At 40.2% G+C, this 15,687-nt stretch overlaps 1 protein-coding gene across 6 annotated transcripts in view; it reads left to right on the top strand.

Moving 5' to 3' along the window:
• The window catches only part of SNX25 (sorting nexin 25), a 142,251-nt gene that overhangs the window by 72,088 nt on the left and 54,476 nt on the right, over positions 1–15,687 (top strand). For all 6 annotated transcript variants that reach the window (XR_004805839.2, XR_004805840.2, XM_025471804.3 and 3 more), the window contains one exon: positions 4,078–4,148. Coding sequence is in view for 4 of the 6 variants with exons in the window: in XM_025471804.3 (XP_025327589.1) it covers positions 4,078–4,148 (71 nt within the window). In the remaining 2 variants the exon portion in view is untranslated. The remainder of the gene's footprint in view (positions 1–4,077; positions 4,149–15,687) is intronic.

Below are 15,687 nucleotides of genomic sequence, written 5' to 3'. Positions count from 1 at the left end.
TGCTGAGGGTGTATTTAGCCATTCTTGATGTATGGAGTCTTCAGGGAGCTATCAGTTGGGATGGCACTTGGCCATGAGAAAAGTTGACTTACAATGTGTTAAACAAAGTTAGGGATTGATTTTCCTCATGTAATGAGACATCATAGGGTAGGTAACCTGGGGGTGTTATGATGGTTCAGTGATGTCACTGGAGATTTAAACTCCTGTCTACTAATGTCACCATCTTTGCTTGTGGCTTTCATCCTCTTGGCTGCTGTGACTTCATCCTGTTTCATGCAGGAAAATGGAGGAAAGGCAAGGACAAGAGATTGAAAGGGCTTTTTTGTGGAGCCTGTCCCTTTAGAATGCTTTCCTGGAATCCACAGCCAGCAATTCTGCTCTTTTCTCATTAGCTAAAACTACAATTGACCCTTGAACAACACAGATCTGAACTGTTGCAGGTTTTTTCGATAGGTACAATACTGCAAATGTATTTTCTCTTCCTTATGATTTGCTTAACATTTTCTTTTCTCTAGCTCTATTATAAGAATACAGCATATAATACAGTGTATGTGTGCCTCAACTGCTTATGTCATTATTAAGGCTGCTTGTCCACAGTAGGCTATTAGTAGTGAAGTTTTTGAGGAGTCAAAGTTATTTATGGATTTTCAAGGGCTTGAGGACACGGGCACCTCTAACCCTCACATTTTTTCAAGGGTCAAATGTTTATCAGGTTATCCCTAACTGCTAGGGAGAAGGTTAGCATTTTTAGCTGAGTGTGTTGCTTTCCCTGATAAAAATGATTTGGTTTGTGAGGAAGAAAGAGAAGAAGAATGTTGGCAACCAGCAATGTTGGCCACAATCTCCAGGTGACATGCTGACAATGCTTCTAACAGCCTTTTCTTTGAGGTGGTGAGAGGGGAGCATTGATATTTTTATCATACAAGTGGATGAATAAAAAGATGTGAATTTGTGAGGAGTCCATGAATAGCTACGACTATGATGAATTTATGTCTGTCCATCTGGGTTTTAGTTGAAAAGCAAAATAATGTATCAAGCCAGCCAAATATGGCATTAAACCTTAGGATGCTACAAAGTTAATGTTTAGCAGAGTATGAATTAATATTGAATAGCTTTATCATGGGCAGACTCTTAGTCAATATAATGAAGGGCTAAGAAACATTCAGGCTAGAGGATTTTGATTAGGGCAATACTTAATAACCATTGTATGGCTCTTAAGAACTTGGGTTTATAAAGCCCAGCTCAAAATAGCCATAACTCTAGGATTATACCCAGCACTTAGAATGTACACTTTTATTTTTCCTGACTCAGAGGTGGGTTTCTTATCTTTAAAGATTTTAATTTATTCATTTGACAGAGAGAACGAGCAGGGGAGGGGCAGAGGGAGAGGGAGAAGCAGACTCCCTGATGTGGGGCTCAGTTCCAGGACTCTGGGATCATGACCTGAACCGAAGGCAGACACTTAGACACTGAGCCACCCAGTCACCTCCCTCAGAGGTGTTTTCAGTTACACATACATATACGTGGTACTCTACTCCAGTGGGTTTTTTTTTTCTCATATTAAACTTTTAATAACTCTCAAAATTCTGTGACAGATTTTTGGTCAAATTGTTTCTTCTAAAAAGTACTGATGTTAAGAACTAATAACTTAAAACTGCCACACGCACACACACAAAGACAAATGGCCCACAAAACATTTTCCTTTCCTTCTGAAGGTTTTATGATGCATCGTTATTATTAACCAGTCTTTTACTATTAAATGACCAATTGACACATAGTTCTGAGACCAATTCTTCCACCGCTGATTAAGACTGGAGTGACAGGTATTAGGGATAATAATCATTTAGCCTTTGAGTTTTCTGGGCAGACTTGGTGACCTTGCCAGCTCCACCTGCCACCTTGTCCATTGCTTTTTAAAAAAAAAAAAAAAATTTATTTGTTCATGAGAGAGACACAGAGAGAGAGAGAGAGAGAGGCAGAGACACAGGCAGAGAGAGAAGCAGGCTCCATGCAGGGAGCCCGACGTGGGACTCGATTCTGGGTCTCCAGGATCACGCCCTGGGCCGAAGGTGGTGCTAAACTGCTGAGCCACCCGTGCTGCCCTTGTCCATTGCTTTGATGACACCCACAGCAACTGTCTCATGTCATGAACAGCAAAATGACCCAGAGGAAGATAGTTAGAGAATCTCTCAACACACACAGGCTTGTCAGGAACCATTTCAACAGCAGCATCACCAGATTTCAAGAACTTGGGACCATCTTCCAGCTTTTATCCAGAACAATGACCTATCTTCTCCTTCAGCTCAGCAGACTTGGAAGCAACGTGAGCTGGATGACAATCCAGCACAGGTGCATATCCAGCACTGATTTGGCTTGTGTGGTTCAGGATAATCACCTGAGCTGTGAAGGCAGCTGATTCCATTGATAGGTCATTTTTGCTGTCACCTGCCATGTTGTCACAATGAACATCTTTGACAGATACGTTCTTGACATGGAAGTCCACATTGTCCCCAGGAAGGACCTCACTCAAAGCTTCATGGTGCACTTCAACAGACTTCACTTCAGTTGTAACATGGACTGGAGTAGGGTGACCACCATGCCGCATTTAAGAACACCAGTCTTGACTCTGCCCACAGGGATGGTAACCAATACCACCAATTTTGTAGATGTCCTTGAGGGGCAGACACATGAGCTTATTATTTGGACAAGATGGTGGCAGGATGCAATCCAGAGCTTCAAGCAGTGTGGTTCCACTACAGTTTCATCTTTACAGGTGACTTTCCATCCCTTGAACCAAAACATGTCAACGCTTGGCTCCAGCATGTTGTCACCGTTCCAACTAGAAATTGGCACAAATGGTACTGTGTTGGGGTTGTAGCCAGCTTTCTTAATGTAGGTGCCGACTTCCTTAATGGTTTCCTCATATCTCTTCTGGCTGTAGGGTGGCTCAGTGGACTCCATTTGGCTAACACAAAAAGTTAGTTGTTTTCACCCAGTGTGCAAGCCAGAAGGGCATGCTCACAGGTCTGCCCATTCTTGGAGATACCTGCCTCAAATTCACCAGTACCAGCAGCAACAATCAGGACAGCACAGTCAGCCTGAGATGTGTCTGGAATCATGTTTTTGATAAAGTCTGTGTGTCCTGGGGCATCAATGATGGTCACATACTTGCTGGTCTTGAATTTCCACAGGGAGATATCAGTGGTGATACCACATTCATGTTCAGCTTTCAGTTTAGCCAGACCCAGACATCCTGGAAAGAGCCCTTTCCCATCTCAGTTGCCTCCTTCTCAAATCTCAATAGTTCTTTTGTCGATCCCACCACATTTGTAGATCAGATGACCAGTAGTGGGAGACCAGCCTGAACCTGCATGTTCAGCGATGACCATGTTGATTGAGTCTTTTCCTTTCCCATTTTGGTATAGATTTAGCAGTGGTTTTCACACCTGTGTTCTGGCAGCAAACCCGTTGCAAAAAAAGCTCTACTCCAGTGGTTCTTAACTCTTTCTGTGGATGGACAGAACCATCCAACAGAACTTTCTGCAAGGATGAAAGTGTTCTGTTTGCACTGGTCAGTATGGTCTGTGAAGTGCATCTGGCCGCTGAGCACTTCAAATGTAGGTAGTACACCTGAGGATCTAAAATTTTAGTTAGGTAGCTACATGTGGCTCAAGGTCACTCTTCCAGACAGTCCAGATTTAGAAGGTAGAATCAACAGGCTGTAGTTATCATGCAGGGAGAGGAGGGTGGTGGTGGTGGGGGGGTGGTGAAAGAGGAGGAAGAGTTGAGTGTAACCTTCAAGTTTTCTGTCTTCAGAGAAGGGGCAGGTGGTGATGCATCTGGTATAAGGGACAGAGTGGGGATGAGTTCATGGTTTTACACGAAGGCCTCAGCCCATGGCACAGCACCTGGCCTGTTGGAGGTACTTAATCCATGATAGATGGCTTTAATAATACTTTTGCAGGATTTATAGTTCCTGTGTTTTATTTGATTAGTACAATATGCAATCTAAAAGGTATCACTGAAAATAGTATTTTCTAACTATTCGATCTTTTCTTCTCTCTCTTTCAATATCAGGTATCAAATTGTAGTAGAAATAATCCAAGCAACTACAATTAGCAGTTTTCCCCAGCTGAAGAGGCACAAAGGTAAGAACCGATTTGTTTTCTTCACATACGTTCTAGAGATTCTGAGTCTGTCCTCAGTCAGTGTGTTAGCAAGTACGAGCATTCTTCTGGCTTATATTTAAATATTTTCATTTTATTAAACTAATAGTATAACAGCAGCATTAGAGAAAGTAAACATAAATTCATGCTAACAAAAACCTTTGTGTGTTTCTTTAAACTTTATTCATCTGTAGTCATAATTTTTCAAAGACTGAAATCATTGGGTACATAGTGCTGCTGTTTTTAAAGTAAGCATGATTTTACAGTTTTTTTCCTCATTAAAATTTAATCGTAATATTCATTAATATTTCTAACTTGAAACATCTTGATAAAGGACTCCAATTGAATCGATATTTCATAATCTTCTTAACCTTTCCCTTTAGTTAAGATTTGTGTTGTGAATAACTTCTTTCCTCCTTCTACATTAAAAAAAAGTTCTATTCCCCCCCCATTTGTTTCCTTCATTTTTTGTAAAAGATTTTATTTATTTAATTGACAGAAAAAAATAATTGACAGAGAGAGCATGCACATGCACACGTAGAGCGGCAGGGAGGAGAAGCAGGCTCCCCACTGAGCAGGGAGCCCAACAGAAGGCTTGATCCCAAGATCCTGGGATCACAGCCTGAACCAAAGGCAGATGCTTAACCAACTGAGCCACCCAGGCACCCCCATCTGTTACTCTTAAATTAAGACTTTTAACCAGGCATGATAATGAGGAATAATTAAGGTGTGAAGCTGCTCTCAACACACTCATAGTTGGCCTGGGGCTAGCATATATATCCCCCTCTCATATATGAAGTCGAAGGCCATATCATAGTCTAGATTGCAGGTCTTGCTTCATAGCTGAGAGGCAGTAAACACCTACCCTGTAGACTAGCCTTTCCATGAAAATCTCCAGGCCCATTCAAGTCCCATCAGAGTGTTAAAAAAAGGAAGAGTTGGGCTAGAGCCTCAAAATGTATCCACAGATTTCTAAATGATGCAAAGGCAAGAGGAAGCTTGGCCTGGGGACTATTCCTTGTGTCTGAGTCACTGACTGAGGTAGGAGCTGGGTATAAAGGAGGTGAAGGTACAGACTAGGGAGAGACACTAATTCTTAATCTCTGCCCAGTAAGGAAGATTGTACAAATTTGTTCATTAAAAAAATGGTCACTCAACACTGATGAGGCGATGATGATATAGGACTGGACAAAACAAAATCTCTGCATTCATGCCCCTAAATGAGATTGGGAGGCATTCAGACAAAGAACAAATCAAATAAACATTTTAGATGGTGATATGTACCCTGAAGAAAAACAAAGCTGTGAGATATGGGGTGTATGGAAGGGACAGCTGCTCACTGGAGGGGGAGGAAGATTTGCATTCAGATAGGGCCATTGGAGAAGACCTCACCTACGTGGTGACCTGGGAGCAAAGACCTAGGGGCTTGAGGGTGTTTGTGGAAGGACAGGTGTAAAACTCCGGGACAGAAGCATGCGGAGTTTGCTTGAGTTCCCTGTGTGGCTGGAAAGGGGTGAAATGGGGAAGATCAGAGGTGGCACAGGACCCCATTCTGAAGGGCCTTACTGGTACAGCTGGGACTTTGGCTTTTAGTCAGCATAAGGAAGGAAGTAACTTCAGAGGCTTTTGCGCAAAGGAGGTTGTGATCTTATTGATTCCTGCAAGACTGTGGGCTCTGTTTCTCTCCTTTTTTCTTACTCTTCCTGCAGAGAAGATGCTTCATTTGAGACATATTTTAAAGAGGATATTAGAGAATTCTAGTTGCCACCATTATCTTTCCTCAGTGTTCTTCCTTGTTATGTGAGTTTAGTCAGAGATCCCTTTCCTTATTTGTGGTGTATTAGTTCACTAGGGCTGTGATAACAAAGTAGCACAGACTAAGTGGCTGAGACAATAGAACTTTATTTTCACCCAATTCTGGAGCCTGGAAGTCTGAGATCAAGGTGTCCAAGGTGTTGGCAGGGTTGGTCCTTCCTGAGGACTGTGAGGGAGAGGTCTGTTTCAGCCTCTTTCCTTGGCTTATAGTTGGCTTTCTCTTTATGTCTTCATATTGTCTTCCCTCTGCCCAGGTCTTTGTCTAAATCTCCTGTTCTTGCAAGGGCACCAGTCATATTGGATGAGGGTCCACACTAATGGCCCCATTTTATTTATTTTTTAATTAAAAGTTTTTTTAAAGATTTACTTACTTCAGAGAGAGTGTATGCATGAGAGAGGCAGAGAGGGAGAGGCCAACTCCCTGTTGAACAAAGAGCCCAATGTGGGGCTTGATCACAGGACCCTGAGATCATGCCCTGAGCCCAAGGCAGATGCTTAACTGAACCACCCAGGTACCCCTAATGTCTCCATTTTAACTTAATCACCACTGTAAAGACCCCCGTCTCTAAGTACAGTCATTCCAAGGTACTGAAGGTTAGGACTTCATGAATTTGAGAATGGGAGGTGAGCTCAGATAAGCCCATATGTTGTTATTAAACATTGTCAGTGACACTTCTTCCTTTCATGCTTCCATTTGCCATTTGAGCTGCTCTCAACTGTCTTGAACATCCTGGCCTCCTCCTCCCAAGCATTGGGGAAAAGGCAGACAAGCTGAGCTCTCTTGGAGCCTTGGCGCTATTTTGCCTTGGGACAGAAAACAGAGGAGACTGATTTCCTTCTCTGAGGTCACTGGTTAGCAGTGATTATCATCATGTCCACAGAGTATAATACTGAAATGCATTTTAGTCTTCTTGCTTTTTGCAAAGATAAACTGTTAAGATTAGTCTTACTACATACTCGGTGTTTAACATGAACATTTAGCACAAGAATGTATGCATGTTTTAGGCATATAATGAGAAATTAACTACTAAGAATGTATTATTAATTTGATGTATTCTGGTTGCATTTTGATTATAACTTAAGTATTTAGATTATATTATATGTATTAGTTTCCTAGGGTTTCCATAGCAAGGTACCGCAAACTGGCTGGCTTAAATAAAAAAAGATGCGTCTGTCACAGTTCTGGAGGCTAGAAGTCCCAAGTCAAGGTGTCAGCAGGGCCATGCTCTTTCTGAATGCTCTAGGGAAGAAGCTCTCCCACTTTGTTCTCTTAGCTCTTGGTATTGTCAGCAGTCCTTGGGCTTGAAGACAGACATGTCACTCCAGTCCCTGCCTCTATCATTACATGGCATTCTCCCTGTGTCAGTGTCTCTTTTTTCTCATAAAGATACCAGTCATATTGGATTAAGGCCCACCTTAATTAAAATGAGCTCATCAAGGGCACAGTAGGTGGCTCAGTGGTGAGTGTCTGCCTTTGGCTCAGGTCTTCATCCCAAGGTCCTGGGATCAAGTCTTGCATTGGGCTCTCTGTGGGGAGCCTGCTTTTCCCTCTGCCTGTCTCTGTGTCTCTCATGAATAAATAAATAAAATCTTAAAAAAATAAAAATAAAATGAGCTCATCTAAACTTGAGTACATCTGCCAAGATCCTATTTCCAAATAAGGCCACATTCACAGGTACCAGGGTTTAGGACTTCTAACATATCTTTTGGGGGGACACAATTCAGCCCACAGCAGCATAACTGACATGTTCAAGATAGCATTGTAGTGACTTTTTTGTGAAAATGCTAGAAACATTTATTTTCCATAAGCTCTCTGGCCACGTTAAGGTTTGCTGCACTACTCCTCTTTTGAGTTAATTCTGGTACCAGTAGTTAGCTTTTCTAAAGTAGTCTCTTTGGGCACCTGAGTGGCTCAGTTGGTGGAGCATCTTGGACTCTTGATTTCAGTTCAGTCATGATCTCAGGGTCGTGAGATAGAGCCCCCCCATCAGGATCCATGCTCAGCAGGGAGTTTGCTTGAGATTCTCTCTCTCCTTCTCCCTCTGCCCACCCCCCTTTCTTTTTCTCTCTCTCTCTAAAATACATCTTAAAGAAATAAATTAGTCTCTTTTAAGTCTATAATAGGGCTCAAAGTAAGAAATAAAATCTCAGCAAAAAGTAGGATAGCTGAAACCATTAGGTGATTTTAGCCACAGTGTGTCTTCATGTCCACAACAGAGAGGTTCCATGGCATCAGCACTCTGGCAAAATGTGTGGGTCTGTATAAGAATGAAGGAAAGCATAGTAGGGGGAGGAGGGAGGTAAATTGGATTTCATCAAAAGTTAAAAACTTGTATGTATTATAAGAAAGTAAAGACTGAATGGGAGAATATATTTTCAAATCATATATCTGATTGTATCCAGAATATGTAAGGAACTCCTACAACTCAGTGATCAAAAGACCGTGCAATTGAAAAATGGGCCAAGGATTTGCATAGACATCTCCTCAGAGAACATATTCAAATGGCGAATAAGCACATGAAAATATGCCCTCCATCATTCGATACTAGGGAAATGCAAATTAAAGCTAATGGGAGATACCAGTTTACACCCACTAGAGTGGCTAACATAAAAAACTGATAATATGTGTTGGTAAGTATGTGGAGAAATTAGAACTTCTATATGTTGCTAGAGGAGATGAAGACAGTCTGGTAGGTCTCCAAAATGTTAAACATAGAATTACCAGGAGACCTAGGGTTTCCACTCCTAAGTACATACCTAAGAGAAATGAAAACCTGCATGCACAATGCTTGAATGTTTATATTTATAGTAGCATTATTTATAATAGCCCAAAAGTAGAAACAACTCAAATGGCCAATGAACATGAGGTGGTAATATCTGTACAATGACATATCGTTCAGCAATAAAAAGGAGTTGATTCAGGGATGCCTGGGTGGTTCAGCAGTTGAGCATCTGCCTTTGGTCCAGGGCATGATCCCGGGATCCGGTGAGTCCCACTTCAGGCTCCTTGCATGGAGCCTGCTTCTCCCTCAGCCTGTGTCTCTGCCTCTCTCTCTCTCGCTGTGTCTCTCATGAATAAATACATAAATATCTTTTAAAAAAGGAATTGATTCATAAAATTCATAGAAAAGTATTAATACCTGCTACAACATAGATGAACCTTGAAAACATTATGATAAGTGCAAGAAGCCAGTTTAAAAGGCCACATACTCTGTGATTCCCTTTATATGAAATGCTCAAAACAGGGACATCTATACTGACAAAGTAGATTATTGGTCACCTGGGCCATCAGCATAGAATGAGATGAGTTGGCATGGGAAATGAGTACAGGTTGGAGTCCACGGGCTAGTGGGCACAAGTTTTCTTTTGGGAGTGATGTAAATGTTCTGCATTTTGATTGTGGTGATGGTTGTACAACGCTGAATATCCTAAAACCATTGAATTGTATGGGGTAGATGGGTGAAGTTTATAGTGTGTGAATTGTATCTTAGTAAAGCTATTTTTTAAAAAAGGAATGAGAAGGTAGAGACTAAAAATTCAGCTCATGGCAAAACTAGTTTAAGTGTGTGGCTGCCATGCTAGACACTACAGAAAGTAATCAGGAATTTCTGGGAATTTTTAGCACTTACTCAGGAACTGAATGAAGCTGCATGTTCAAGTGTCTAGGCTGGTCTCTGGCAGGTAAGTGCTTAATAAAATTGAACCCAAATAATAAGTAAAGTTTTATATTTTTAAAAAAGATTTTTATTAATTTGACAGGGGGTAGGGAGAGAGAGGGAGAGAGCAAGCACAAGCCAGGGGAGCAACTGAGAGAGAAGGCTCCCAGCTGAGCTGGGAGACCAATGTGGAGCTCGATCCCAGGACCCTGGGATCATGACCTGAGCTGAATGCAGATGCCTACCCACTGAGCCACCCAGGCACCACATAAAGTCTTATTTTATAAGAGCACTTTAATCAAATATATTTCTTTTTTTAATTTAAATTCAATTTGCTAACATATAATTTAATACCCAGTGCTCATCATATGCATGCCCTCCTTAAGTTACCCCCCCCCCACTTCCCCTTCTGCACCTGTTGTTTTTTTTTTTTTCCCCAGAGTTAGGAGTCTCTCATGGTTTTCTTTCTAATTTTTTCCCCACTCAGTTCCCTCCCTTCCCCATACTCCTCTGCACTATTTCTTATATTGCATATATGAGTGAAACCATCTGATAATTGTATTTCTTTGATGGACTTATTTCTCTCAGCATAGTACCCTTAAATTCCATCCACATTGATATAAATGGTAGATATTCATCCTTTCTGATGGCTGAGTACTATTCCATTCTATATGTATACCACATCTTTATCCATTCATCTGTTGAAGGACATCGTGGCTCCCTCCATAGTTTGGCTATTGTGGACATTGCTGCTATGAACATTGGGGTGCAGGTGTCTTGTCATTTCACTACATCTCTATCTTTGGGTTAAATATACCTAGTAGTGCAATTGCTGGGTCATAGGGTAGCTCTATTTTTAGCTTCTTGAGGAATGTCCACACACACTTTTCCAGAGTGGCTGCACCAGCTTGCATTCCCACCAACAGTCTAAGTCTGGGTCATAGGGTAGCTCTATTTTAGCTTCTTCAGGAATGTCCACACACACTTTTCCAGAGTGGCTGCACCAGCTTGCATTCCCACCAACAGTTCCTCTTTCTCCACATTCTCGCCAATATTTGTTGTTTCTTATTGTTAATTTTAGCCATTCTCACCAGTGAAAGTGGTATCTCATTGTGGTTTTGATTTGTATTTCCCTGATGACAAATGATGTGGAGCATTTTTTCATGTGTCTGGTGGCCATTTGTGTTTTCTTTGGAGAAACGTCTTTTCATGTCTTCTGCCTATTTCTTGACTAGATTGTTGTTTTTTGGGTGTTGAGTTTGATGAGTTGTTTATAGATCTTGGATACTAGCCCTTTATCTGACATGCCATTTGCAAATATCTTCTCCCATTCTGTGGGTTGCCTTTTAGTTTTGTTGACTGTTTCCTTTGCTGTGCAGAAGCTTTTTATCTTGATGAAGTCCCAGTAGTTCATTTTTGCTTTTGTTTCCTTTGCCTTTATAGACATGTCTTTCAAGAAGCTGCTGTGGCCAAGTTCAAAAAGGTTGTTGCCTGTGTTCTCCCCTAGGGTTTTGATGGATTCCTGTCTCACATTTAGATCTTTCATCCATTTTGAATTTATATTTGTGTATGGTCTAAGAGAGTGGTCCAGTTTCATTCTTCTGTGTGTGGCTGTCCAATTTTCCCAACACCCATTTATTGAAGAGATTGTCTTTTTTTCCATTGGATATTCTTTCCTGCTTTGTTGAAAATTAGTTGACTATAGAGTTGAGAGTTCATTTCTGGATTTTCTATTTTGTTCCATTTATCTGTGTGTCTGTTTTTGTGCTAGTACCATATTGTCTAGATGATCACAGCTTTGTAATAATAGAGCTTGACCTCAGGTTTTGTGATGCCTCTAGCACTGGTTTTCTTTTTCAACATATCTTTGGCTATTTGGGGTCTTTTCTGGTTCCATAGAAATCTTAGGATTACTTGTTCCAATTCTGCGAAGAAAGTCCATGGTATTTTGATAGGGATTGCACTGAATGTATAAATTGCTCTAGGTAGCATAGACATTTTCACAATATTTGTTCTTCCAATCCATGAACATGAAATATTTTTCCATTTGTGTGTTCCTACAATTTCTTTTATGAGTATTCCACTGTTTTCTGAGTACAGATCTTTTCCCTCTTTGGTTAGGTTTATTCCTAGGTATCTTAGAAGTTTTGGTGCAATTGCAAATGGGATCGATTCCTTAAATTCTCTTTCTTTAGTCTCATTGTTAGTGTATAGAAATGCAACTTATTTCTGTGCATTGACTTTATATCCTGTCACATTGCTGAATTGCTGTATGAGTTCTAGCAATTTTGGAATGGAGTCTTTGGGTTCTCCGCATGTCATCTGCGAAGAGTGAGAGTTTGACTTCTTTTTTGCCAACTTGTTCTTTTTGTTCTCTGATGGCTGAGGGTAGGACTTCTAGTACTGTGTTGAACAACAGTGGTGAGAGTGGGCATCCCTTTCGTGTTCCTGACCTTAGGGGAAAGGCTCTCTCAGTTTTTCACCATTGAGAATGATATTCACTGTGGGCTTTTCGTAGATGGCTTTTGTGATATTGAGGTATGTTCCCTCTGTCCCTGCACTTTGAGAGTTTTAATCGAGAAAAGATGCTGTATTTTGTCAAATGCTTTCTGTATATCAATTGAGAGGATCATATGGTCCTTGTCTCTTATTAATGTGATCTTTCATATTGATTTATGAATGTTGAACCACCCTTGCATCCCAGGGATAAATCCCACTTAGTTGTGGTGAATAATTATTTTAACGTACTGTTGGATCCTCTTGGCTAGTAGCATCTTGGTGAATATTTTGACATCCATGTTCATCAGGAATATAGGTCTGTAATTCTCCTTTTTGTTGGGGTCGTTGTCTGGTTTTGGGATCAAAGTAATGCTGGCCTCATAGAATGAGTTTGGAGGTTTTCATTTCTGTCTTGATCAGATGTATTTCTGTTTCTAAGTTCTAATTGGATAGTTATGGTTTATCTGGTTTCACGTTAAGCCAGAGAATCTCTTCCTTTCTCAAAGTCTAGGACTCTGCTTCTTGTGTATGCAAAACTAGCCTGAGACAACTTTATAGGCTGAGTTTGGGAGAAGTGATCTCCATACGAGGGACATTTCACGTTGGTCTCAGAGGACAGAATGTATACCGGAGAACTTAGTGTGGAGAACCAACTTTGATATTGCTTCACAAAGCAAACTTTTACACTTACGTACCCACATGTAGCATATAAATGTGGGGAAGTCAATGTGACCAAAACAAAGATTTTTATAATTAATTTTTCAGTTTATATTCTGTATATCCCTAGAGTGTTTTGGTAGAATATTTACATTATATTTTTATGGGCTAATTCTACTAAAAAAGAGTGCTCAATATTTTTATAAGTTATTTGAATTATTACATTTTCTAAATCTTAAAAAATTAATTTTTGATTATATAATTAAACATTTTCTTCCTAATTTTATTCAGGCTATGGTAAACGACATGGTTAATGATTCAAGTCTATTTATGTTGGTATTTTTATAATAAAACATTTCAGTGTTAGTGCCTCCGGACATTATAGCCCTAGCATGATTAGAGAAACCATATAATGCACAATCACATATAAATGGTAATAGAAAAATGAAAGTTGATTATATATGAAATATTTTTTTAAAGATTTTATTTATTTATTTTGAGAGAGAGAGAGCATGCACCCAGGCAGGGGAAGGAGCAGAGAGAGAAAGAAAGAGAGAGAGAGAGAGAGAGAGAGAGAATTTCAAGCAGACTCCATACTGAGCTCTGAGCCTGACTTGGGCCTCAATCCCACAACCTCGAGATCATGATCTGAGCCAAAACCAAGAGCCAGATGCTCAACCTACCGAGCCACCCAGGAGCCCCTATTTATGAAATCTTTAAAAAGTATTTTTGGAATATTCCGACAAGGAGGGTGATGCAATGTCTGGGAATGAGGTATTCCAGTTTGGGACCCAGATAATCGCAGTACAGGGATAGGATTGGTAAGGAATATTATGAAGGAACAATAGCCTATGTGGTGACTGATTGGATATGAGGAAGAATCAGATGATGGGACATTATCATGCTAGTACAACCTGCTGACTTTACACACGAGGAAACAGCTATCTGGAGAAGTTGGAGATCTAACTTTACTCTGCAGCTGTTTCTATACTGTCCCATTGCCTCAGGTTGGTGAGGTGTCAGGGTAGAGGAGAAACAGTACTAGGGCAGCAGTTAGGAGACCTTGTTCAAGTGAGCATCTGTTGCTAGCTTCCTAATGAAACTTCAACACATCCTTCTATTCCTCTAGGACTTCATTGTTTCCGTCTTTAGATTGAGTGCTTGCAGATGGTCATTCAGGGTTTCTCAGTGAAGACATTGAAAGAGGGAATGTGTATAGTGGACTGGTCTTGGATGTTCTGGATTTGCAGGACAGGAGGATAGAAAAGTACCTGTTTGGCTGGCTTCACTTAGCATCAGTGAGAAAAAGACTAATATCATGATTTCACTCATATGTGGAATTTAAGAAACAAAACAGATGAACATAGGGGAAGGGAAAAAAAGTAAAATAAGAAGAAACCAAAAAGGGAGACAAACCATGTGACTCTTAACTCTAGGGAACAAATTAAGGGTCACTGGAAGGGAGAGTGGGGAAATGGGGTAACTGGGTGATTGGCATTAAAGGAGGGCATGTGAGCACTGGGTGTTAAATGCAAGGAATGAGTCCTTGACCTCTACCACTGAAGCTAATGATATGTTAATTAATTGATTTTAAGTAAATAAAAAAATAAAAAGTACCTGTTTGACATTTCTAAACCAAGATTCATGCTGTGGAGAAAGAATGCCACCCTGCAGAGAAATATTTGCATGTTACAGTGTGGAGATAATAATCTTCTATTTATGCTGTCTCCAAGTCATGTATATTTGCTGAACTGATGCTATGTTCTCCATTATTGGAGAACAGTGTATACCAGTTTGAAGTGACTTCTAACTCATAATATCATCTGCTGTCTCACTGTAGGTGGCTTCCATTTTAAATAATTAGGTTGTTAAATTTAAGTGCTCATACTTTTTTATAAAAGAGGAAGATCACATTTAGCATTCCCCATTGTCCTTACTTTTTCTTTTAATTGAATATTCAGTAACATATATTGAGTCTTACAGAAGTAGTTATTTGTGAGATTTGGGGTTTTGATGTGTGGCTGGCAAATACAAGGTGACTTTAAAAATTAGTTCTAGATAGCTACTATATCCTTCCTCAAATGGATTTTTTCAAACAAATGTGTGTGTTTATTTTTCTCCCTGTAAAAGTCATCAAGGAAAGTTAAGTTTTTATCATTAAAGGCTCCCCCAAACACAAATGTTGAGTTGTTTTTAGAGATCTCTGAATTTTAGGGATAGTGTGATCTAGAGAAAATACTCTTAGGCAAAGAATCAGGGAAAAGCCTCTTTATGTTAAATAGTCTTGCTACAAGCCCCACCTGTCTGCATTGGTTTCCTTAAACCTAGAAAATCCGGCTGTGCTCATTTATCTCAGAGTGACCATGTAGCAGTGCTACCTACCAGGTTGTGTTGTGCGATTATAAGCACTTTCATTTCCAGCACTGCTTCTCTTTATTTCCACATTATTTTTGTGAGTGGGAAACTGAAGAAGTTTTTAAAAAGAATGAACAGATGGAAGATCCTCAGAATATTTTAGGATTCAACCTAGAGATGGGGACTTTATTTATGAATGTAGTGATATATATGTACTATAAATATAGTTTTGTTGTTACATATAAAGATGTTTCTGGCAAGTATTTTTTTTTTTTTTTTTTTTTTTTTTTAAGATTTACTTATTTTAGAGAGAGAGAGAGCATGAGTGGGAGGGGCAGAGGGAGCAAGAATCTCAAGCAGATGTCACGCTGAGCATGGAGCCCGACACAGGGCTCCATCTCATGATCCTGAGATCATGACCTGAGCCAAAACCAAGAGTCAGACACCCAATCGACTTGCCACCCAGGTGCACTGTCCCCTTTTTAAAAATTTATTTATTTGAGAGAGAGAGAGAGAGAGAGCAAGCAAGCAGGGGGAGG

This window comes from Canis lupus, chromosome 16 (assembly GCF_003254725.2).
Source record: "Canis lupus dingo isolate Sandy chromosome 16, ASM325472v2, whole genome shotgun sequence".
In the NCBI taxonomy this organism is placed as follows: Eukaryota; Metazoa; Chordata; class Mammalia; order Carnivora; family Canidae; genus Canis; species Canis lupus.
The sequence above is the reverse complement of the archived record's forward strand: the minus strand, read 5'-3'. Positions and strand labels throughout refer to the sequence as shown.